The sequence below is a fragment of the Plutella xylostella genome, chromosome 4 (genome assembly GCF_932276165.1).
Source record: "Plutella xylostella chromosome 4, ilPluXylo3.1, whole genome shotgun sequence".
Classification (NCBI taxonomy): domain Eukaryota; kingdom Metazoa; phylum Arthropoda; class Insecta; order Lepidoptera; family Plutellidae; genus Plutella; species Plutella xylostella.
This window is the reverse complement of record NC_063984.1, coordinates 4,022,556-4,048,115: the sequence shown is the minus strand read 5'-3', so window position 1 is coordinate 4,048,115 and position 25,560 is coordinate 4,022,556. Positions and strand designations below refer to the sequence as shown.

Sequence of the window (25,560 nt, the reverse complement as noted above, 5' to 3'; positions counted from 1 at the left end):
ATGCACAGACAATAAAAACAGTGCAAATTTTGCAAATGTCAGTTAGGATCATGGTTTGTTGTTGTGTTGTTGTCAGCCAGCTTGTCAGCAGATTTTTTCAGCTGATATTCTCTGTAAGATTGGGGTTATAAGTTCACTTTGCTTTAATGAATCGAGTTATTTATAGCTTCATTTACAGTTTCTCTGGGCGTAAATTCGCACCCAAACTGAAGTGGTTTTCCGACAGGTGTTTCCCGATTACAATATGATCCGGCAAGGCAGTATAGACGACATAAACCAGCAACAGTTCTTAAAAGTTTCCAATTATGAAGACACCGTGAGGCAGCTAGACATATATTATGCTATTGGTAAGGTTAATTTCCTATGTACCCATGAACTGAGGCAAAAAACTTGTCTTCCAGGAGGGCTGATATTAATATGAGTAGAATAGGTGTTTCAATTTGTTTTTACTTTAATTTGTTACTGTATTGGAATACATATTATATCCTTACATATTCATAACTATTTTTGAGTACTCATCAGGTAAACACATATTCAGCTCGCAGTTTGATTATTCCTAATTTCTTAGTATATGGCAGAAAGTCAAATAGAGGTCAAGTAGAAAGAGATTCTAAAAGAAATCCAAGCAAAGGTTCGCCTTTTGCTACAGAAATTGTATGGGGTCTGTTTGGTCTCCACTCTGGCACTTGTTTTTGCAGGCAGTCATACCTGATAGATGAATAAATAAAATTTAATTCTGATTGCAGGTATTGGATCTTAATCACCCTTAAAATTGGATGTATAAATAAATGCTCACGATTCATATTAACAGAGTGATTGAACATGTTTCTAACTTTAAAATTAGATGTATAAATAAATGCTCAAGATTTATATTAACAGAGTGATTGAACATGTTTCAGTGAAAAGACAACTCCTTAGACACCAGAGCCCCATCACAGGGCTATTCCCAGTACTGTCCTCAGACTTGCACATTGGCAGTGTAAGAGATAGCATCTATTGTGCAGCAGCAGTATGGGGCCTTTACCAAGCATACAGGTTATTGTTTTATACTTTACAATAAATTTAACCATCACATCCTGAGAAATCAGGGACAATTAAGAATCTATTGTATCTGGTTTACCAATGGGTCACTTGGACATAAGTGGTTAAATCACTCTTACGCCAGTAAGCAACTCTTTAGAGTGAGCCAGCTTACAAAGCATCAATATGGTACCCAAAATTGTGAAAAACTATGTTTAAAACAGAAGATTTGATAATGTAAATCTTATGTTTATACTGTGCATATACATGATTTTATACTCTACATACTTAACAACCTTTCACCTAACTTTTCCAGACGCATAGACGATGACCGCGGCAAGTCGCACGAGCTAGGTCAAAGCACAGTGAAATGCATGAGGGGCATCCTAGAATGTTGGGTGAAGCAGTCGGCGCGGGTGGAAGCCTTCAAGACGCGGCAGAGCGCCGCGCACGCGTTGCACGTCAAGTTCCACCTCACCACTGGGGAGCCGGTGCTGACGGATGAGCAGTACCACCATCTGCAGATTGATGTTGTCTCCCTCTATCTGCTGTTTCTTGTGCAGATGATCACATCTGGGCTGCAGATTATTTATACTCAGGTTGGTTGTTTGTGAGAGTAGAGCTGATAATGTAGATAATAATAATGGTCCTTCGAGCCGGATTATTTCCGTAGTTCCATAGTTCCCACGTCCGGTCGTGGCGCTGCAGTCGCGAACAATCCTCCTGCAAGTCTAGCAGACTGAATGTTAATCTTGCTAATGTTTTCAGTCAAAAAATATATAATTTATGTAATTAAATCAATGTTCTTGCAGGATGAGGTGGCGTTTGTCCAGAACCTGGTGTACTACGTGGAGCGCGCGTACCGGACGCCCGACTACGGCATGTGGGAGCGCGGCTCCAAGTACAACGACGGCACCCCAGAGATTCACGCCTCTTCTATAGGTAAACCAACAAGCCAGAAGTCATGTCCAATCATAGGATGTCGTATTATTTTAGAGCCATGCAATAACCATTTTAAATGCGATGTTTGCAGGGGTCGAGTTTACAAAACAGGATCATTTTCGTTTTGTAATAGCTAGCTACAAATATACTCATGATATGTTTACATTCGTATTTGGTGTCCTGCCAATGCTGTGTTTTTCCGAACTGTTTTACAAAACAATAAATTCACGTGAAAATAAGTACGGTTAGCTTTATAAGTAGCTACTTATAATTTTTTGAACCTTTTCGTCGTAATCTTCAAAAGCGTCGATTTTTGAATGAATGAATAAGCTGTTTGTGAGTTTCAAAAGATACTTGACAAACGTGTATTGCTACTTATGACACCTTGTCCGCCCAATCTCAAGTTACTGCTACTGCATCCCACAATAATGCTATGTTACGTTATCAACAACTTTTATGTCCTGCAAGAAACCAAAAGGATATTTTTAAGCGAAGCCAGCTCGGAATAGATATCTCATATGATCAAATGTGAAACATGTCATTTTAAATTTAGCAACTCTAGTATAAGTCTCTTTCCCCAGGTATGGCGAAGGCGGCTCTCGAAGCCATCAACGGCTGCAACCTGTTCGGGGACAAGGGCGCGTCGTGGAGCGTGGTGTACGTGGACATAGATGCTCATAACCGCAACCGCAGCATCTTCGAGACCATGCTGCCCAGGGAGTCTAGCTCTAAGGTATGATGGTCCGGCAGCTGTGGCATGGGTGTGTTATTTACGTGAAAAAACGTATAATGCGTCTACATCGGTAAATAGGCAAGATAACTGGTGGTAGGAACGTGAAGACAGGAATTTGTGGCTTTCCGTGGGAGAGGATCATGTCCTAGTTCTATGTATGGAAAGTGTGGATCCAGTTATTGTCATTCGCCTATTCAAAGCAAGTTTGAAATATAAATTTTATAGACCTGAGAATCCAAATATCGATATGACTTATTTTCATCGCAAATAATTTCAGGGTGTAGACGCGGCATTACTGCCCACGATATCGTTCCCCGCGTTCGCCACACACGAGGAGCATTTAGTCCAGTTGACGAAGAGCAACCTGCTGCGGCGGCTGCAGGGCAAGTACGGGTTCAAGCGGTTCAGCAGAGACGGCTACAAGTGTGTGCTGGAGGACACTAATAGAAGGTTCGTAATTGTTTGTTAATTTTATTAGCGTTTGTAATAACTATAGGTAAATTACTTTGGAGACGTTTTTGCATAGGTAATCGTATTTCTGTACGATTGAAGTTTGTGCATGTGAAGGGGTAATTTACGGTAAGTACTTACATGAAATTCAAATGTAAATTTTCGAATCAATGTATTCCCTATAAATACACAATACCACTATATATTATGCAAAATGGTTCCAAAATAATTTACGTGTAATACTATGTAATAAGTTACGAGTCCGCTTCCCGAACGACATTGTTATTGTGGCGCCCTCGCCCACGCCCTCCGGCCCGCTGACCTTAGAAAGGTGGCCGGTAGTGGCTGGATGAGGAAAGCTATGTACAGTGTTGCGCCGTTGCTTCTTGGAAAAGTTAGCCTGTTTTATATGGATTTGATTGATGTTGCACACTCCATGTTGTTACGTCCACGAACTATGTTCAGATTTAATAGCCTATTTGTCATAAATCGACCGAATGGCGTAGTGGTTAGTGACCCTGACTACTGAGCCGATGGTCCCCGGTTCGATTCCCGGCTGGGGCAGATATTTGTTTAAACACAGATATTTGTTCTCGGGTCTTGGATGTGCCCGTAAAATGGCAATAGGCCCGCCCCCTATTACATTGGGACTAACATATCACTGGCGAAAAGTGGGTGCAGCAATGCACCTCTGCCTACCCCGCAAGTAGTACTACCCCGGAGTACATTAGTACAAGGCGTGAGTGAGTGTTTTTTTGTTTTTTTTTGTCATAAACTTTTGAGATATTCAAATTATTCTAATATCACACAACCCGTCCCCAGATACTACCACGAGGGCGAGCTGAAGGAGTTCGACGGCATCGAGTCGGAGTGGCCGCTGTTCTACGTGATGATGATCATCGACGGCGTGTTCCGCACGCTGCCCGAGCAGGTCGAGGAGTACCAGCGACTGCTGAAGGCCAGGATCTATATGGACGAAAATGGAGGTAGGTATAAGTTTTATCTGTGAGGTCACTTGGAAGGATTAAAATACCTGTAACCCCTCTCCTATATGGGCGAAAACGGAGGTAGGAGGCGAAGTTTTGTCTGCCAACTTGGGAGGATTAAAATATGTGTGTGTAATTACACTGTGAGCTCCCTGGCTGGCACGGCGTAATCCGTGATGGATGGTTATGGTTACTCCTGAGTCGCGAGCACAAGTTTCGATCCTCCGTTAACGTTGCGTATCGTCAACTGTCACTGTCAAAATGTAAGGCAAAGTTAGTTCCAAAAGTGACATTAATTTTTTCCATATGTTAGGTGGAATTTCACAAAACGCTAAACGTATTTAGTAGCCTGTCATACGTCTGTCAGTTAGTACAAAATGTATTTAAAATTTGATTTAAATAAGTTTAGCGTTTGGTAAAAGTGATCCTTCGTGTAGATTCGAATATAGTATCGAATCCTGTGCTCGCTGCACTGGGTGCGTGTAGAATAGAATATGTCTTTATTGGTCACCATAACAACAATAATGTAATTCAATACAATGCGGCAGATGATAGTCTATTTTGTAAATTTTCTAAAGTTTGTAAAGAACAAAAGTTGATTGCAAGAAGTGTACAATTAAACAAAAGTGTTCTACTACTTTACTATCTATACCTTTTTTAACATTCTGTATAAGCTATTTTTTCTCTTTCAGATCCCGTGATTCCCTGGTACTACTACGTGCCGCGCGAGGGTGTGGAAAATGAGAGGAGTGAGCCCAACTCCGTGCGACGAATACCTGCAAGTGAGTACTCATTATAATTAGCACATACATTGATTAGTTTGATTCTAAAATATTCTAAAGAAGCTGATCGGAAGACGTGCAATTTTATAAAAGGTGTTATAAACAAATTTGTGTAATTACAGGCATACCCGATGATAGTGAGAATAAAGGTAAAATTTTAATAGGTAGTGGTGTGCTCTAGCTTATCTCTTCGAATTTGGCTCCTTCTTGAAACATAAACTTAGCTTTTCTTCGCCTTCACTATTGTTCTATAGGATATCACTTTAGATAAGATTGTCACTAATTCGCTTTTGGTGTTGAGTGAGCTTTTAGTGTTAATCCTGCCTTGTTTAGTTTTCCTTTTGTCGCAATCTATTGGTTTTTTTTCCTACTTTCTTGGTAAAGGTGAATCTAATGCAATGCAATTTGTACAATAAGCTTCTTTTTGTACGTACATAAAAAACACTCAGATTTCTATTCATTATTTTTTCATTAGTTCAATGTTTTTGTTATGTATGTGTGATATCTCCAACCCACCTTTCAAACACAGTGAGCGGCCCATATTGTGCAGTGGGCCATTACGGAATATGTGTTAGTCTATATAAAAATGTCTAACTTCTCTACTTCTAATAACTCTATTCAACATGCTATTGCTCCGACTTGTTCACAAACCAGCGAATCTCTTCTATAAAACGCAGTTTTGTGTCCAAGCCCCTACCCCTACACTCCGCTAACCTCCCCCCGCATCCTCAGACACAGGGGGCCTATTCCTGTGGGCGCAGTCCATGTTCGTGCTGGCGCAGCTGCTGACGGGCGGGCTGCTACACGTCAACGAGCTCGACCCCATCCGCCGGTATCTGCCGTCGTACAACCGGCCGAGGCGGGGCGGGCGGTACTCGGCGTTTCAGGTGAGACTTGTGTTACAAGCCGACAGGAGTAGATATTAATAGAAGCATCACTTTTATGGCCATTACATGGCTACCCATGGTATAATAATATATGATAGATACCAAAGTAGCTTTCTCACTGGCGTGAGTAGGGCTGCCAGCTAAAAAGATGGATGAGTAAAGGCGCGTAGGCAGAGTGTTGTGGCGCTTCTTGGGAGAGTAATATGTGCAGCAGTGGACGATTACGGGCTGAAGATGATGAGTATGGCACTGGCATTTGTGTTAAGAAAATCGTACGAAATTAAACGAAAAATATGTAACCTTGTGTATAGGCCTATAATATATTTGTGCCATTCTATTTTGCCACAAAGAACACATTACTATTTAAATATTCTGAATGAAGTTCGAACTGAATCTTTTGTATTGATATTTAAACTATGTTTTACTTCCATGCCACGGCGGCAGGCCAAACCGGCATTTGTAAGTATTAGATGCCGTATTATAAGACGCATTGTGTAGCCTTAGCATGATTGTAAATGTTACCCGATGTATTCGATCTATGTTAGCTTTGCAACATGAAAATTGACAGAAAATATATTTATGTTCCGTTATAAACACTTATTATTTTCTAAGAAGTGAGCTATGCTAGCTCTATACTGACAACCGCTTGTTTTGTGTAAGTACTTATAATGTCTATCTTGCCTGTGAATCCCACGCATTTACACACCTCTGAACTATGCTTTATAAAACGCGCTTCATAATAAAATTTTGAATGTTAACTACTTATCAGGGATGTGTTGTCTATACACAATGGGCAAAAGCACGGCGCTTTCTGGATCTTTGAGGATGAATATAATGTTACTTTTAACTAAGCTATTTAATCATGTGTATAAGTATTTATAGTTAAAATGTGCCGCAACACGTGTATACGCCGACGCAACAGGGTATAATCTTCCGGAACGTTCCTTAATTATCAATTACGTTTCATCCACAGGGCATAGCGACAGACCTGGTGGTGCAGGTGGTGCTGATCGCGGAGTCCATGCGGCTGCAGGCCATGATGGGCACGTACGGCATCCAGACGCAGACGCCGCACGAGGTGGAGCCCGTGCAGGTCAGTGTCCGGCCGGGTAGGCAGGGAATACGGTTATCTGTGTTGTAGATTGACACCTCTTTTATGGAGAAGAACGGAGCCTTCCCAGTCGGGATAGTCTGGCCTATCCTTGCCCACGGTGACAAACACTAGTCCACCTGTAGTTTATAACCAACGAGAAGCTCATTTGCTACAGCTCTTCAGCACATCATGAGAAACTCTGTTTCGGGCGAAAATTAAACCCAATGCTGCAAATGTTAGTGTTTTAATATCCAGGTTCTACATATTATAGAAATTCTTCTTCTATTACAGGCATGTAACTAAGCCCCACTGTTTCTCTGTCAGATCTGCAGCTCGACGCAGCTGGTGCATGTTTATCGGGAGCTGGGCGTGTGCTCCAAGCTGAAGCTCACGGGGCGACCCATCCGGCCTGTGGGGTCACTGGGTACTAGCAAGGTACTATGATATACATTTTACGGGCCTATAATGGCCTTTTACTTTCGTCTCACTCTCTTCCATTGAACTCCTACAAGTGGTAAAGAGACATATTGATGCATCGCAGTTTTGTTTTACAGGCAGCCCTTTATGAAGGCAATAACTTATGTCAACTTACAATTTATGCGCCATCTGAAAAAAAATGCGCACACAATTTGCACATTCTTGATCACCTTCATAAACATAAAATGACCCTAACCTCACTTTAATAGAACATATGCGTTATGTTGTTTTATTTTTATGTATCATATATGTACATGTTTTTCCACTGCTGAAAAAGGCTATTATAATCGGACTGCATGTATGATGGTCAGATCTACCGCGTGTCGGGCATGACGGTGCTGTGCTACCCGCTCATCTTCGAGGTGTCGGAGTTCTACCTGTACCGCGACATGGCGCTGCTCATCGACGACATCAAGACCGAGCTGCAGTTTGTTGGCAAGTGAGTTGTTGTTGTAGTCCTATGGCACCCCAAGTGTGCAGAGGGTAAGTGATTTAACTACACAAAAATATTCTACAAAACATTTTGTTTTGCCTTTTTCAAAACTTGTTGAACAAAAGTTGTTTAGAATGCCGAGCTGAGTTAGCCCCTTTCGGCTCACTATACTTAGTACTTACGCTTTTTGCAACTCCCTGTTTAGGTACGAGATTTCACACTTCAATTCAATCTACGCTTATGCCAATAGTTGTGTACTTTTTAACCTATGAGACTGACATAAGATCAAACTTAAGAAATATTATATTTAATCAAGAGATTAAATATAATATAAATATCAAATATAAGATCAAATTTAAGAATGAGTTCACTTGCAAAAAACCACCCTGTATAACCCTACCCCCAGATACTGGCGACTCTCGGGGCGTCCCACGGTCTGTTTACTGGTGCGCGAGGAGCACATGCGCGACCCGCACTTCAAGCAGATGCTGGATCTGTTCGCCATGTTGAAGAAGGGACACTGTGATGGAGTGAAAGTGCGCTTGGGACGCCTGCAGAACTTGATATCGAGCTCTTGCATGGGTAAGTGCGATTGTAATAACATAACTTGTTAGAGAGAGTACGTCAACCTTTACGCCATGCTGCATAAAAGACGCGATGGCGTCAAACTGCGCTTGAGATGGCTGCAGAATCTTATATCTAGCTCTTCCATGGGTAAGTCTGATGGTGTCAGAATCTGAATATCTAGATTATCTAGCTCTTGTATGGATATACCTATACCAACGTGTGATTGTATCGATAGCATCAGTAGAGAGAGCACTTTAAGCAGATGCTGGATCTGTTCGTCATGCTGAAGAAGGGACATTGTGATGGAGTCAAGGTGCGCTTGGGACGCCTGCAGAACTTGATATCTAGCTCTTGCATGGGTAAGTGCGATTGTATGACATAACTTAGGTAGTTATTCAAGGTATAAGTTGAGAGTACAAGAGAGAGCACTTCAAGCAGATGCTAGATCTGTTCGCCATGCTCAAGAACGGACATTGTGATGGAGTCAAGGTGCGCTTGGGACGCCTGCAGAACTTGATATCTAGCTCTTGCATGGGTAAGTCTGATGGTGTCAGAAACCTGAATATCTAGCTCTTGCATGGGTATCATGGTTACTTATGTGCATATCATTCTATCAAGAGCCAATTCATACCTAACCGGCATGTATAGAATACCCAAAGATGGGGACTGAATTTATCCCAGCAGTTAGATAACCTTTCACTATTTCTGTTTTAACTCTTGTATTTGTCACCGACATCACAATAAAGCTACGAAAATAATGTATTCTAGTTCAGATACTTATGATTCTCTGCGTTCTCTCGTTCTCTGAAATGAGTGATTTCAGAGCACCTCGACTTCATGAGCCAGGGCGAGTTCCCCTCGGAGATATTCACGCAGTTCAAACAGCTACAACACGAGTACATCGGCTACCAGTCGCTGACCGACGTGCCGCGCGCCGCCGCCCGCGCCGACGCCGCCGTCTGCCTCGCCGACTACAAGCACAGGTATTGTTCACTACAAGCACAGGTATTGTTCACTACAAGCACAGGTATTGTTCACTACAAGCACAGGTATTGTTCACTACAAGCACAGGTATTGTTCACTACAAGCACAGGTATTGTTCACTACAAGCACAGGTATTGTTCACTACAAGCACAGCTAGCTAGGGGCGCGATTCATATCTCAACAGTACATGCCGACTATAATACTGGCAATGTCTTTTACAAAAGCAGGTATTGTCAACTACAAACACAGGTATTTTTCATGCATACCCTTTACCACCACCAATAAATATTGATGAACAAGTTCTGTAAGGTATCCCTTCCCCCCAACTGCCGTATTACTCATGAGAGGTTATACTTACTTTACTTATAGTCCTGTTACTCTCCTGTGGAGCTTAGAGCTACAGACATTCTTCGCCACGCTTCCCTATCTTGAGCCGCCTCCTTCACTTGGGCCCACGATAGACCTGCCCTCTTCATTCATCATGAGAGGTTATGATTATGTTTAAATAATTTCGGCAGGTCTACACCCGACATCGTGTCCGCTTTAAGAGGAAGTGACAATATCTTCGCTCAATGCCAACTGTGGGGCATATTGAAGGAGCGAGAAGGACCCATGTATGAGGTAAATAAACGTATATACATATAACATCTATGTACTTACCCGTTATATGCGACATTACTGATTAATCAATGACCTAAACTGCGTTAGAATATAGCGTTGCGGTCGGTGGTACTTCTGCGCTATGATTGGATACTGACCTCAGCTTGCATTCAATACGCCTAATCTTAAGTCTGAAACCTTCAAACCCTGCAGTCGCGCTTCTATTTTGTGCTAGGGCAAAACACCCAGTAACTGACCATGTGCCAGTAACTGACCACCTTCCTCTTCATCTCCAATAAATAAGAAATCAGGGTGTCCACTATCTGGAAAGTCAGGGAAAGTCAGGGAAAAGTCAGGGAAGCTCTAGGTGGTCAGGGAAAGTCAGTGAAATTGATGGGCCACCTGGAAAGTCAGGGAAAAATGACCTTTTTCTAGCAAAATTGTTAGTCCTTTCCTTTAGTAGTAATACTTCTTTTTTACGTGAAATACATAAGTCATAAAATAAAATCTCGTTTAGTTTTGGAATTTTTTTGACTGATCCTTACTATTATACTATAATAATTACTTATACAATTAAGTTTTTTTTAAATCTACGTGATTTAATAAAATATGACAGTTGTAAAAAATAGTAGGAATTCTAAAAGATTAGCTAGATCCCAGACTCAGCTCTTTAAGTAGGGTGACAAAACCCTTCTGAAGAACTATAGACCGATCTCGCTTTTAAGCCAAGTATACAAGCTGTTCTCAAGGGTTATCACGAACCGTCTTGCCCAAAAGTTAGACGAGTTTCAGCCCCCAGAGCAGGCTGGGTTTCGAAAAGGCTTTAGTACAATAGACCACATCCACACAGTAAGGCAGATTATACAGAAGACCGAAGAGTATAATCAGCCTCTGTGTCTAGCCTTTGTGTACTATGAAAAAGCCTTCGACTCCATCGAGACCTGGGCAGTTTCGGAATCCTTGCAGAGATGCCAAATCGATTGGCGCTATATCGAGGTGTTGAGATGTCTGTACAATGCCGCTACTATGACTGTCCAAGTACAGGACCACAAGACAAGACCTATCCAACTGCAACGTGGAGTGAGACAGGGGGATGTGATATCTCCGAAACTGTTCACTAATGCATTGGAAGATGTCTTTAAGACGTTGGACTGGAAAGGACATGGCATATGTATAAATGGCGAGTACATGTCACACCTCCGCTTCGCGGACGACATCGTTATTATGGCAGAATCTCTGCAGGAACTCAGCTGGATGCTAAGTGGCCTAAATGCTGCTTCCCGACGTGTAGGCCTCGGTATGAACTTGGACAAGACGAAAGTCATGTACAATGCTCACATCAAACCGGAGCCGGTCGCCGTTGGTGAGGCAACAATCGAAGTTGTGCTAGAATATGTCTACCTAGGGCAGACTATTCGGCTAGGCAGAAGCAACTTCGACAAGGAGGCTGCAAGGCGCACCCAACTGGGTTGGGCTGCATTCGGGAAACTTCGTCACATATTCTCCTCGGCCATTCCTCAGAGCCTGAAGACAAAAGTCTTCAACCAGTGCGTCCTGCCAGTGACGACGTATGGTGCAGAGACGTGGACACTGACGGTAGGACTGGTCCACCGATTTAAAGTCGCTCAGCGTGCTATGGAGAGAGCTATGCTTGGGGTTTCTCTGATGGATCATATCAGAAATGAGGTTATCCGTCAGAGGACTAAGGTTACCGACATAGCTGTCAAAATATGCAAGCTGAAGTGGCAGTGGGCTGGTCATATCTGCCGAAGAACCGATAACCGTTGGGGTAGACGAGTTCTCGAGTGGAGACCACGAACAGGCAAACGCAGCGTGGGACGCCCTCCTGCCCGCTGGACTGACGACCTTAGGCGGGTGGCGGGTAGTGGTTGGATGAGGAAGGCCGAGGACCGAGTGTTGTGGCGCTCCTTGGGAGAGGCCTATGTCCAGCAGTGGATGATTATTGGCTGATGATGATGATGAGACTCAGCATCTGCGGATGCGGATGATGATTTTTTCGGACATTTTCAATACTCACACAACAAAAGTTGTTTAGAATGACTCCTAAGGCTCAAGAGGGAACCTCGAGAAATAGGTATTTAGGAAAACGTTTGCTATCGTTTGTGCACTCATGCTCCGGGGCTCGGGTGCTATAGAGATAAATGTAGCTCGTGACAAACATAGGCACTTGATAAAATTTCAGGGGAAATCGTTATTCACCAAGTAAATATCAACAATTCTTTTTGATTTTGATGTCAATCGTTTCAGCATAATATATTCTAGAAGGTAGGTTTCGCCTTTAAAAAATATATCGTTTTTGTTTAACAACGGCATGATTCGGCGCAGTTTTGATCACAAAAATTGCGTTGCTTGAGGTGCCTATAAGTTTGAATCTATAGCAAATTTAGAGAACAGAAATAACTGTAAACCTAGTAATTTATTGTGTCGTTAATATCCTAAAGAATCATGGAGATTGGATAATATTTAGAAGAAGAACAACGTTAGTGTGTGTTAAGTGCTTTACTTTCCTATTAATATACCATTTTTGCCGACCCTGTATACACATTTTACGCAGTCAACTTATAATAAGTGTCAAATAAATGAATGTAAAACTTTGAAATCAAGATTTTGTCTTCAAATTACTTAAATTTCATTTATATTTTGATATTTGGTCAGGGAAATTTTCTGAAACGGTCAGGGAAAGTCAGGGAAAAGTCAGGGAATTTTTTGGAGCATTCTGAGTGGACACCCTGGAAATATAGCCAAGCAGGGCCATCTAGTGAACATCCAGTCTATTTTGTGGTTCATTGAGAGCATTACTGATACAAAAGATTTTGCCAGCCGCCAACAGATGGATAGTGAGCGATCGAAAAAGTTCAGTAGGCGCGCGAACCGAGTAAATTGCAGTTGTGACTAACGTATTTGTTAAGGTAAGTGAATTTTTTGATCGTAAAATTTACCATGAAAAAAAATTGAAATCATTGAAAGAAAAAATTATACTATATAGATTTAATTATAAAGATTACGTTTTAGATAAGATTCAGCTTGTTATTTCCCGTTTGATTGTTTTAAATGGGGTGGACAGTTACTGGACGACAAAACAGCGATTTTCCAATAACTGACCACCTATGTCGGTTATTGGGATTTTTGGTTGAAGTTGAATTTAGGCAAAATAAGAACGTAATATTAAAGCTCATATGTGCCATTTTCTTGTGTCAAAATATGAGCATTCTATCTTCACTCCTTCCATTTACTGACATAGGTGGTCAGTTATTGGGTAAATTGGTGGTCAGTTACTGGTATTATTATATATGATATATTTTTACAGCTTTCAGCGAGATAAAGAAACGCCAAGATAGCAAAAAAGTATAGAAAAGGCAATTCCACTTATCTGAGACAAACTAGGATCAACAAGACATTCCAAAATAATTCAGGGTGACATGCAAGCACCTTTTAAAATATAGAGAATTCAAACACAAAGTCCAAGTTTGTTCCAGATTCGGTATTAGCTGATGAGGAAGATAAAAACGCTAGTGGAGCATACTATTAGCCTAGGATAATGTGGATTCTCCAGGATAAAGACAGATGTCACCATTTTTCCTTAAAGATAATCCTTGGAGCAGTCCCTTCAAGAATGCAAGACCAGGAGACAAATGGCTTTCACCATCTCACTATATGAAAAGATACTCAAATGCTATCTTCAGAACAGCTGAAGGCGTACCTAACCAATGCCAGCGCTTGTGAACCAGATGAAATTGGTTCCCCGAGTACAAAAGCACTTGGCGAACAAGACCTTGATGACGCTATTAATAACCCAACCCGAATAAACGTTACCGACGAAACGCGCCTCCACATTTTTCCAAAGACAGGCAAAGCCACTTCAGCAAAATAGGAAAAAGAAATCATCACTACAATGCTAGCACCCTCAGCCGGTGCACCAACACGCCCTTCAATGGCATTATGAACGGCCAGCGGATTTCAAACAGAATGGTAAAATTGGCACACAAGAAATGGGGCATTCTTCTATAAGTTGTTACCACGCCCAACACCCCAGCCATTTGGAACCGATACCACAACTATCCGGAATCCACTGGCAACGCTATACTATCATTGGCAGACACATTAGTCCAGCAGCGGAAAATGCAGAAAGTACAGCGATGTTCTGCTTCAGTGACGCCTCTTCAACGAGGCAAAGATTCCCTGTTCCCCTTGCAGAAATGACTACTCCTGTCTTTGGCCAAATACTTACCTACGAAAGCACGTTTCAACAGCATCCTAAATATTCCAGTTGAATCCTCAACAAAGTCATTGAAATCCCGTTCGTCAAGGCATCCATCTTTGTATCCTGAAAAACTAACCCCCAATATCTGATTCGGTCATAATTACAATGGCTAGCCTCAATGACTCTTTTAGCCGCACTGAAAGTCTCTGGGTGGGGTTTCAGCAATAATGAAAACCATCTGTCTCTGGTCCTACATCCTTGAAAGGACCGGCGGGGAAAGGGCCTACTTTTCCGGCGGGGAATTTATGTTTTCCCAGGCCAACAATACAATCCGCCACGATTCCTCCTCCTCATCAGTTGATACCGAATATGGAAAAGACCGGCTTTAGCGCTTGGATTCGCTACTTTGTATTTAAGAAAATGCTCGTTTCTGGCACCTTGAATGCTTCATGGGCCTGTCCCACTGATCCTGGCTTGTTCCGGACAAACAAAATAGCCCTTTCTGTGACTTATCTGAAGGTACTACATTGGGGCCACTTAATCTCCCTGAAAGCTGTAAATTTAAAATGCGTGTTCACTATGTGCATGTGTGTTTATTCCTTTGTTTTTAGTATTTAACAAAAATGCAAAAACTTGTGTTTTTAATAAATAAATGGTTGATTATTAGGATTAGATATCATTTAAATTATGCATTAATCTGATTAATTAATTTAATGCACTTTTCAGTTAAGAAACCTTAAGCAAAAGTGATGTGTCACACATTAAAATAGACCAAAAGATCGGTACTATTACATGAAGTAAACAAATAAATAAATAATAACATGATTTAATCATAATTCCATTTTTAAACCATTTTAAATTGGTGGTCAGTTACTGGCATCGAGTGTGGTCAATTACTAGATTTTAGTGGTCAGTTACTGGGAAAATCACTACTTTTTGTTTGCAAAAATATATAAAAAAAATGAGTAACTTCTACATGTTTGCTATTTACTCAGGAATGTAGCTCTGTTATTCTAGTTTCTAAAACAAAAATAGGATTTAATAAGCGATAAGAGTTGAGCCCGCTACAGACAAATTACTGGAACAACTCCCTTAAGGTGGTCAGTTACTGGGTGTTTTGCCCTATCTATGAATGAAGCTTTACTGATGCCCTTACTATTTCCCCTCTACAGGTGAACGGCAAAACGGCGCTCGAAGCGCTAAAAGGCCTGTACCACGCGGCCGGCGTGCTGCGCGACTGGCGCGCCGTGCGCTACTGCTCCTCGCTGCTGAGCCACACCGTGGACTCCATCAGCCCCTTCATCACCACCGTGCTGGTCAACGGGAAGCAGGTCAGTACTGCATCATCATCATCATCACCAGCGGCAGTGCTCGTCCGCTACTGCTCCTCGCTGCTGAGCCACACCGTGGACTCCATCAGCCCCTTCATCACCACCGTGCTGGTCAACGGGAAGCAGGTCAGTACTGCATCATCATCACCAGCGGCAGTGCTCGTCCGCTACTGCTCCTCGCTGCTGAGCCACACCGTGGACTCCATCAGCCCCTTCATCACCACCGTGCTGGTCAACGGGAAGCAGGTCAGTACTGCATCATCATCATCATCATCATCATCTACTTCACTGCTAGCTAGACATAGACCTCTCCCAGGCAGCCCCACAACACTCTATCCTCGGCTTTCCTCATCCAGCCACTACCGGTTACCAGTTTAGGATCGTCAACACGCTTATTATCTGATATCCAAAATGTTAGACCATCAGTTGAAATGTGCCTTCAGCTTACACCTAGCTCTATCCAGTCATGTCCGTCATCCATTCAACGCGTTTACCTTGGTCGACAGCGATGATATGGCAGACTATTTAGGTACTACATACCAAAAATGGTGACAGTCAACAACAATAAGCCAACACGATTGAACGCCTACATATTTATCTCCAATTTCACAAATAGTCGGTTAAATCGTAACCAGTTATTGGCTGATCAATTAACGTCATGTCCATATTAAATTCTTGACAGATGTGTCAAAAGTCAAGCATTAACCTCTGGTTATGCTCTAACCGACTATGGATAAATTGGCACTTAATCAGATACTTACAACACTTTCTTCACTTCCAGTTGACAGTGGGCGTGATCGGGCAGAAGGAGACGGTGTTCGACAAGCCGATGACCCCCGGCGAGATCCAGTCCGTCATGTACTCCACCATACAGCCCTATGACGTCATCGGGGCTGTGCTGCAACAGGTATGGACGGTGTATTGTATGTATGTATGTATGTATAGTGTGTTAAAAGTGCTGTCCTTGAAGGACAAGAGTACTTGAATCTTTGCTATTTACTTTTACATGGTATGATTTGACGCTAGAAAGGCTAAAATTACTTAGCGTTTTTTTGTTATTGTAGTATATTAAGAACTCATTGTAAAATTAAAAAATGATATCGTTTAGTCCTTTTTGCCTTACCAGCGTATGAAATCATAACCAACAGACAGAAACAATCCTTTGGAATGGCCAGCCAATGCATGCAATGTGTTCAAATGTTGTTCAAAGTGTTCCCATATTCCAAACATTCTTGCTCGGTGTGAAGTAGCCTTGACACTAATCACGCGCCTTTCACCCCCAACAGGAAGTAGTCCTCTACTGCGGCCGGCTAATCGGCACGAACCCGGACATGTTCCGCGGCATCCTCAAGATCCGCGTGGGCTGGGTGCTCGAGGCCATCCGCACCTACCTGCGGGTGTGCCCGGAGGAGGGGGGTGAGGGGGGAGAGGGGGGCGACCTGGAGGCGCTGAGCCCCTACCGCCTGCGCTCGCTGTTGCAGCGCGCGCTGACGGTCAGCGAGTGGGCTGATGAGCAAGGGTATGTGTCATATTAAAACTTTTTATAGGGTTGCTACCTTAGACATTGTCAGATCTCGAGGCCATCCGCACCTACCTGCGGGTGTGTCCGGAGGAGGGGGAGGGGGGTGGTGAGGGGGGAGAGGGGGGCGACCTGGAGGCGCTGAGCCCCTACCGCCTGCGCTCGCTGTTGAAGCGCGCGCTGACGGTCAGCGAGTGGGCCGATGAGCAGGGGTAGGGGTGCCAATTTTATAATAGTTTATAATTATAATTTTTTATGTTGCTACTTGTCAGATCGCTGGTTGCTATACGCATACCTTATAATCATAGGATTAGGATAGGACCCTTTTGATTATAAGGTTGTCATTCCACAGAGTAGGGTGGTGAAATCGAATATAATATGCAGAGGAATTTCCGGCTCCATTGTCCTTCGATTAATAATCCGAACCCACAGTGCCGGCGCGTTTGGTTCTGATTAATAATCGTCGCAATGATAGCTTTATATTATCTATAATTTTTCATCTTGTCCCGCTATTTATAACCGCTTTTTATAACTATATTTTTGCGTTTCTAGATTGACTCCCTTACAAAGGCGGAAATTAGAAGGCAGCCTGTGCAGAGTCCCCAAGCACTTCTACATTCAAGTTTGGGATATACTACTGCGGACACCCAAGGGAATTATAGTGCAGGTATGCAAATCGTGGGTTTTCCTATGCTTCTATGAATACGGGTCAAACTGAACTCCATGCTCAGCATTATGTATTGTAAACAGATTTTATGTTTCTTGCGATCTCCTATGGTATAATGACGTTGTGTATTTGCAGGGCCACGCCATCCCTGCGCAGCCAACCCTGGTGAACATGTCCCGATCGGAACTGTCGTTCGCGCTACTGGTTGAAGAAGCTTTGGTCCAGGTGAATAAACCTTCTTAATAGTATTTACAGGAAGTAGAGGGGGTTCCGCTCATCTCGCATAATCTTTATTGACCAAAACTCATTTCGCATAACTCGTATGGTCTAAACTTTTTTGGCCGAACCATCACTTTGCCAAGACTTATGTTGCATAAGGCTCGTTTCGTCTAAAACTCTTTAGGCACAATCTTTAAACACCTAAGTTTCGTTTGCTCAAATTTATGTTCGTCTATACCTATGTATAATCTTGTTTCTGCTAATGTTATCTTAATAAATAATATATTAAGTATGTAGTAAATGTACAAATTGTGGTATTTTTCTCCTACATCCCGAAAATCACGATATTGTATGATCAAAAAATCGAAAGTTAACGACCAATATAATTATTACAAACCCCATGAGATCGAAACCTAAAAAGAGGTGCGACGACGAGAAAAGCGAGGAGGAGCGTAATAGGTGCACATGTTCATCAAAACCAAAGCGGAGCGCAGCGAAGCGGAGCGGAGCGTTTTCCAAACAGCGGAAACAATACAAGGCACCAGTTTGCGCTATGTAGGGAGACGCTCCGTCAAAGTTAAAGCCAAACGAATATTATTACTTTGTATATACCTAATAAACCTATGCCATAGCATTATTAGGCTATTCAAGATTTGGCCATACCATTATTAGGCTAAACAATGTTAAACTAACTTTTTACTAAACGAGATTTGTGCCATACGATTTTCGGCGTAACGAGACTTTGACCAAACGTTACTATGCAATACGAGATTAGGCAAATAAATCTTATGCCAAAAAAGGTAGAACTAGTAGAGGAGGTATCTAGAGAAGCAACAGCTAACAGCTGTTTTTTAATAAAACTGTGTCAATATAAATTTTATCTTAGAACTTATGAACGTCAACAAAATAGTCCATTGTCCAATAAGTAAAAAGCTTCCATCCAAAAGGTTGTCTATTAGTGCTAGCAATAAGACCGTTTTTTTGTACAGTTTTTCGTGCACATTCAGAGTACCTATATTAAAAAATAATTGACATGATTGATGATTCAGGTGTCAGCGCCGGAGCGGCGACAACTATGCGTGGAGTTGCTCTGCGTGTGCGGCGCCATCTTGCGGCGCAACCCCGAGCTGCGGCTGCGCCACGCGCTGCGCCTCGACGACCTGCTCGACGACGCCGCCGCCACCTATGCGAAGGTGTGTGGACTGTTATAATGACTTAAAGATGTGCCCTGTGACGATTCTTACATAAAGTGGCGCCCCTAGCGGAAACTTTTGTAAAACAGTTGACGGTCATCTCTGGTTTGCTGCGTAGTGGTATACTACGCAGCAAACCGTTGTTAATTTGAGTACACAATATAAACTCTTAGCCTCTTGTAGAAAATAACTTTCACTTGCACCTATCAGCCAAGGGTTGAGTACTACGGTAGAACTCAACCCTTGTTCTAATACTGTTTCCTCTTGCATCTTCGTCCAACCACTATGTGCTTCTGTCTTGTAAATTATCCTCCTCCGGTATTCGGGCGAGGGCATCCCACGCTAACGTGCTACGTTTAACATCATAGTTTGCACTAGAGCCCTGGTCTTATGCGACAGTTTAAATTATGTAATCAAATAAACACACCGAATCACATCCCGCAATAAAACTCCAACCACCCACTATCACATTCCAGGACACGGGCTCGCCGGAGTCGTGCGACAGCCTGGCCAGCGCGGCGGCGGCGGTGACGGTGGGCTACCTCGCGCGGGCTGTCGTCAACAGCGTGTTGCAGGCCGCCGCGCCCGACTTCGTGCCCGCCGCGCATGACAACTGCCTTGTCGCTTAGGTATATAGGTACCTACTACGGTTGATGAGAGATGGATACAAAAGAGGGTTGCGCATGACAAGATGACAACTGCCTTGTCGCTTAGGTATACCTACTGCGGTTGAGATGGCTACATATAGCGGCAAAATGTTGTCGTGAGGAGCATGTGAGAGAAGAGAGTGGATGTTTTCGTCTACGCCACATTATTGTTCCTTGAAAGAAGCATGCTGTGAAGGGAAATCACGAAGACAGTATGGCTTATCTAATGATTGCAAAGGCAATGAAAGTAGTTGAGGTCGAAATGACGAAGCTGCTATTCAATTTTACTGTTAGAAGTTACGAATATTTCTTATTGTTATAGATTTTATATCAATGTTGTTTTTAGAAAATATGTTTATAATGTGATGGCAGAAGACTATGAACTGTTTATATTAGGTATTAATTAAGGCATTAGTAATTAAGTTTAATAGTGCCATACTAGATAACTGTGATAGATGTTTTTCAAACATATTTTTTCTCGAAGTGGTCAATAAAAATCCGATAGGTAATCGGATTCAAAATGAATTTAGGCGTGGAAAAACTTTACACTAAAAGACATACATTTGTATTATTTTATAAGCGATCATGGTGATATTCATATTACTATGTGAATAAAAACTATTTCATAAACTGAACTGAATCTATTCTTTCTTTTTCGGATAAGGTGTATGTTCTTTGTTAGTAGGAAGACAATGAAATTAAGAACCTTCTACAAGACAGTTTTATTATTTATTTATAAAAAACATGCCACCTCCCATACATACGGAACACGAGACCATACTTATGCATCAGAACATATTGTTCATTGAAATCACTCGATTCACTACTTAAATAAATTAACTGGCAAAATGTCCACTATTATAGTCCATTATACACTTTGTTGTTTGGTGCTTGTTTAAGTATCTTCCGCAGAGCTGAAACAATAAATAAATACAACGTAAAATGCTATTCAGGCTACTTTATAAAACCCTTATGTAAACAATATTTTTACATAGCCAAATAATATTAAAGTGCAGACTGCAGCTCAAGTATGTAAACTGGCAAGGGAATACCATCTTGACTAATATTAGTAAACAAACTGTGCAATGTTCACATCACAGTCTTTGTTGCCAAATGCAGATTCATAACGACGGAATGCTTTATTAATTTGTACAATGCACACAGTTCATGTGCATAGGGGCAATATCCCAATATTTTGGTTTATAACTAATCATAAACAGAAACAGTATTTACAAAACTAGTTACTTAACTAGACACACGACACATTCCCAAATTATTTCATCATCATCATACTATAGCAGTCCACTGCTGGATGTGTAGGCCTCTCTTAAAGCACGCCACTGGATGCATTCCATAGCTTTCCCAAAAGATTTACAGAATAATAAAAACACAACATTACCTTCTTTGTCCTCATCCGAGAAGTCTTGCTTCGGGAAGTCAATGTCAAACGTGACATACAAGTTTCCGTGCAGGTTGTTGTTCTCAAAGTTGGTCATGCCCTCCCCCTTCTTGCGCACGCGGGCGCCTGCCCACGTGACCTTGTCGCGGGAGACCGTGACCGAGTGGCCGTCCAGATGCGGCAGCTCGATTGTGAAGCCGGTCAGAGCGTCCTGCGGAGATGTTTTTGGGGTTGAAGTTTTGGACCATTGTATTTAGCTGCGTACAGACCGGGCCAACGAACGCCCAACGAACGCCAACGGTTATCCCAACGATGGATATTTATCATACATTATACAGGGCAGATTGCAGCAACGAAGGTCAACGAAAAACGTTCGTTGGCGTTCGTTGGGCCGGTCTGTACGCGGCTTAAGTATGCAGACCGTGAATAGGTCTACCGCACAGTAGGTATACTCTATTCATTCTTATTTGGCGAAAAAGGTAAACAATCTTTGTAAACTACGGCCAAAACAAATGGTTTAATTACGAAATCAATCATTTTTCCTTGTAAGTATTTCATTTGTCATTGTGTTTTATTTTATAACTTAGTTTTTAAATTAATTCAAATAAAAAGACACTCCAAGATTGCTCAAAATCTACGACAAGTAAGAAAAAATACATTATAGGTACATTGGTCTTCTAAAATGTAACACGCAATGTCGAATCTGGGATCTTTAGACAATCATTCAAAGTATCTAACCAATATTCCGGTCACTGTTGAATCAATAACATTGCAATTACATAAAATTATAAAGTACGATAATTAATATTCTTTGTTGTTTAATCATGTTACATACAACGCGTCGTGCTTCAGTGATGTATTGGTACAAATGAAATTTTATTATTTAGATTAAATATATAATGTTTCTTATCAGAATGTGGGTGTTGCTAAATTGCCAAGCATGTTGAAATGTGTTAACTAGCATAGGTTTAAAATAGTTAGCTAGTTAGTTTTTTACAATTGTGAATAGACTTTCGTGTACTGGCCTAGATTCAGTTAAGCTAGTATGCAAGTAATACATGCAGAGTAAACATGATTTCACTAAACTTCTTTATGTATTTATCATGTTGATGTCTGACTGATAGCATAAAAGAGTACATGCATGTGCATCTTTTGTTAAAATGAACTTAACATTAAAGTGCATGTATACCTTGTTCATTCATACATATAGTTATTTTCACATTTAAGCTTCAAGGGGAATGAGAACTGATCAACAAATACAAATATAGTATAAGAAAATATTATACAATACCTGAAGTGAGATGGTGACATTGGTGTAGAGATCATCTCCGCGCCTTGTGAAGCGTGGGTGGCGCTCCGTGTTGAGCACTATGACCAGGTCTCCAGGGTCGCCGTCCATGTGCGGCTCACCCTCGCCCCGCAACCGAGTCTTGTGACCGTCCGGAGCACCCACTTCTACCTGCAAATTTAGCTGGTATTTAGTATGACATAATTATGTAAGTAAATTGAGGACAGAGTGTTGTGGGTCACTCTTTGACAGAGGCCTCAGTCCAGCAGTTGATAATGAAATCTTTGTTGCTGGAATAAAATGGTAATTAGAAAAACTTTTTATTTTTCGTATAAGTGTTGTTATCACATGATACACATACAAAACTGTTGTGCTATAACACAAATAGTATTGAACATGTTCATTAATTCATACTGATAAGGGTATTAGTACTCTAATAAAGTTTATCAATGTAAGTAGGTGGTATGGGTATGGGGTTTATTACTTTAGCAACATTATTTAGCCCAAGATTAATTGGTTAACTATTTAATTTGTAAGATGAAATAGCCATGTTATCATTATAACTGGGTTAAATATATTTCTAACAGATGACTTTAATTCATATCCAACATTGTCAATTACCTCAATTTCCAGCAGTCTTTCTTCATTGACTAACTTAACATTAGGACACTCATCGCAGACAGTTTGCTGCATCATCTGGAAGCGGCCGGGGCTGAGGTTTCTCGTCACCATCTCCTGTCTGCAGTTACACTTCCTGGTGCCCGCTGCTGGCTTGATCACTGGCTTGTTACGAGTTATCTAGAAAAAACATGAAAGTTAATGGAACCTGTTTGTATTTTCAAGCTATGTTTTTGTTGAAATAAATTCATTGAACAACTTTTTTTTTTAATTCACTTGTATTCAAAAGGGCATGCTATAAATGTAATATGCCTGCCAGTTACCTCAATGAAATTTCCATTGTACAGTTCCTCCAAGGAGACAGTGAGCTCCATGACGATGTCGGAGCCGCGCGGCGTCTCGTGCTGCTGCTGCTCGCCGCCGAAGTGGAAGCCGAAGTCCCCGAAGAAGCTCGCGAAGGGGTCGGCGTTGTTCATCATGCCATCCTTCTTGAGACAGTCCTCGCCGCAGCGGTCGTACAGCTCGCGCTTCTCCGGGTCAGACAGCGCCTCGTACGCCGCCCCCAGGTCCTGGAACTTCTGCGACGCATCGGGATCCCCCTGATTCTTATCCGGATGCAGCGCCTTTGCTAGTTTTCTGTAAGCTTTTTTGATTTCGTTCGTGGAAGCTGAACGTGATACGCCGAGTATATTGTAAAAGTCCCGTCCGGCTAATGTGAAGACTAGAGCGGACAGAAAATAAATTAAAAACACATACGCACTATTTGGTAACATTTTGCTAGTTCTACATAAATTCTAATAATTTGAAATCGCCTAAAATTATCAAAAATCTGTCTTGCTTCCGTACAACATTTCTCCCCTTTTTGACAGTAAATGAGAAGGCGTGTTTTGCAGACAATTCGGCAAGCACTGATTGGTTAAAATACTATGACAATAACGGAAAGGCTCATAACAACCAAATGAGTTGTGCAAGATTATATCTTACTGCTAATACGTAAAGTTTCTATTAGCCTAACTTTTTATTGCCCAATCAGAGATAGCCTCGTAGGAGGATTGTTTTTTTTTAATGTTTCACAGACCACTTCATACAACATCCACATTACACATTCTTGCTCAATTATTACTCTGTGTAACTGACAGTTTTAGTCTGTGGTAGGCCGGTAAATTAAAAAAAATAATGTCAAACATCCACCGCTGCAAGTCATTGTAAATTTAATTTTATTTGTGTAATTCATCGAGATCTATTTAATTACAATACCAGTTCGGTTTGAAATCTCAATTCATTAACCATGGCTACAGTTCTAGCACCTGAAATCCCTGCACCAGGTTTCTCTTTTGAGAATTGCCAACGGTAATGTTTTGTTCCTTGTGGTCTACTTTATTTCTAAGTTATTCGAATGTTTTTCGCGATTATTGAATTTGAATATGGTTTTCAGGAATGCATTTCTGGCTCAAAAAGGGTTCCCGGCTCCGAGGGCCACCAAAACTGGTACGACCATCGTGGGCATCATCTACGCCGACGGTGTGATCCTCGGCGCGGACACCAGGGCGACAGAGGGCCCGGTGGTGTCGGACAAGAACTGCGAGAAGATCCACTACCTGGCGGCGAACATGTACTGCTGCGGCGCGGGCACGGCGGCCGACACGGAGATGACGACGCAGTCCGTGGCGTCGCAGCTGGAGCTGCAGCGGCTGCATCTGGGCCGGGCCATCCCCGTGGCCACCGCCTCCACCATCCTGCAGCGCACGCTGTTCCGCTACCAGGGACACATCGGCGCCGCGCTTGTGCTCGGCGGCGTCGACCGCACTGGACCCCACATCTACTGTATCTACCCTCATGGGTCTGTGGACAAACTTCCCTATGCTACTATGGGTAAGCCTTTTTATTAATTATTTACTACTGCCAAATACTGAACCAGATTGGCCTGAAGATGACTAAGCCAAAAACTTATTGCAAATATAAATTTTACTCTTTTTATGTTTTCAGGTTCTGGATCCCTGGCTGCTATGGCAGTGTTTGAGGCTGGCTGGAAGGCAAACATGTCTGAAGAAGAGGGCAAGAAGCTGGTCCGTGATGCCATCGCAGCTGGTATCTTCAATGACTTGGGGTCTGGTTCCAATGTGGACATCTGTGTGATCCCCACTACCGGCCCTGCCAAGTACCTCAGAACTTATGAAGAGGCCAATGTTAAGGTGAGATTACTTTCTCCATTTAAATATAGATTTTAGTTTCTTTGTTCATACTATACACCACAATATTCCTTAACTGCTTGTATTAAAATCATTGTTTTTCTGTTTCAGGGCAAGAAACAAGGTAACTACAGATACCCTATCGGTACAACGGCAGTGCTCAGACAGCGAGTGATTCCCCTGGAGGTGGAGTCAGTGACGGTGACCCCCACACAGCCCATGGAAGTGGAACCCTCGTCCAGCCGCCGCTAGAACACTATCTTATATACAGTATGGTTTAAATAAATGTAATGGTTTTCTAAGCGAGGGTTTTA

General features: G+C 42.1%; 3 protein-coding genes across 3 annotated transcripts; 2 read left to right on the top strand and 1 right to left on the bottom strand.

Moving 5' to 3' along the window:
- The first annotated feature begins 35 nt into the window (after positions 1 to 35).
- Positions 36 to 20,387, top strand: LOC105381377 (probable phosphorylase b kinase regulatory subunit beta). The gene is made up of 25 exons (XM_048629676.1): positions 36 to 113; positions 227 to 347; positions 900 to 1,035; positions 1,337 to 1,619; positions 1,833 to 1,962; positions 2,544 to 2,695; positions 2,973 to 3,145; positions 3,968 to 4,131; positions 4,824 to 4,913; positions 5,036 to 5,062; positions 5,646 to 5,800; positions 6,245 to 6,259; positions 6,774 to 6,893; positions 7,218 to 7,328; positions 7,682 to 7,809; positions 8,210 to 8,385; positions 9,194 to 9,353; positions 9,873 to 9,975; positions 15,349 to 15,507; positions 16,289 to 16,414; positions 16,794 to 17,026; positions 17,579 to 17,693; positions 17,829 to 17,918; positions 18,962 to 19,105; positions 19,582 to 20,387. The coding sequence occupies exons 1-25, from the start codon at positions 36 to 38 to the stop codon at positions 19,732 to 19,734; spliced, it is 3,342 nt and encodes a 1,113-aa protein (XP_048485633.1). The 3' UTR covers positions 19,735 to 20,387.
- A 72-nt stretch (positions 20,388 to 20,459) lies between these two features.
- On the bottom strand, positions 20,460 to 23,949 carry LOC105381376 (dnaJ homolog shv). Its single transcript, XM_011551085.3, has 5 exons — positions 23,381 to 23,949; positions 23,061 to 23,237; positions 22,443 to 22,610; positions 21,152 to 21,362; positions 20,460 to 20,666 (listed from the first exon to the last, which is right to left on the bottom strand). Exons 1-5 carry the CDS (start codon positions 23,828 to 23,830, stop codon positions 20,611 to 20,613), a joined length of 1,062 nt encoding a protein of 353 aa, XP_011549387.3. The 5' UTR covers positions 23,831 to 23,949; the 3' UTR covers positions 20,460 to 20,610.
- Positions 23,950 to 24,221: 272 nt separating this feature from the next.
- LOC105381375 (proteasome subunit beta type-7) lies at positions 24,222 to 25,548 on the top strand. Its single transcript, XM_011551083.3, has 4 exons — positions 24,222 to 24,407; positions 24,493 to 24,929; positions 25,044 to 25,249; positions 25,358 to 25,548. Exons 1-4 carry the CDS (start codon positions 24,346 to 24,348, stop codon positions 25,496 to 25,498), a joined length of 846 nt encoding a protein of 281 aa, XP_011549385.1. The 5' UTR covers positions 24,222 to 24,345; the 3' UTR covers positions 25,499 to 25,548.
- The last annotated feature ends 12 nt before the right edge of the window (positions 25,549 to 25,560 follow it).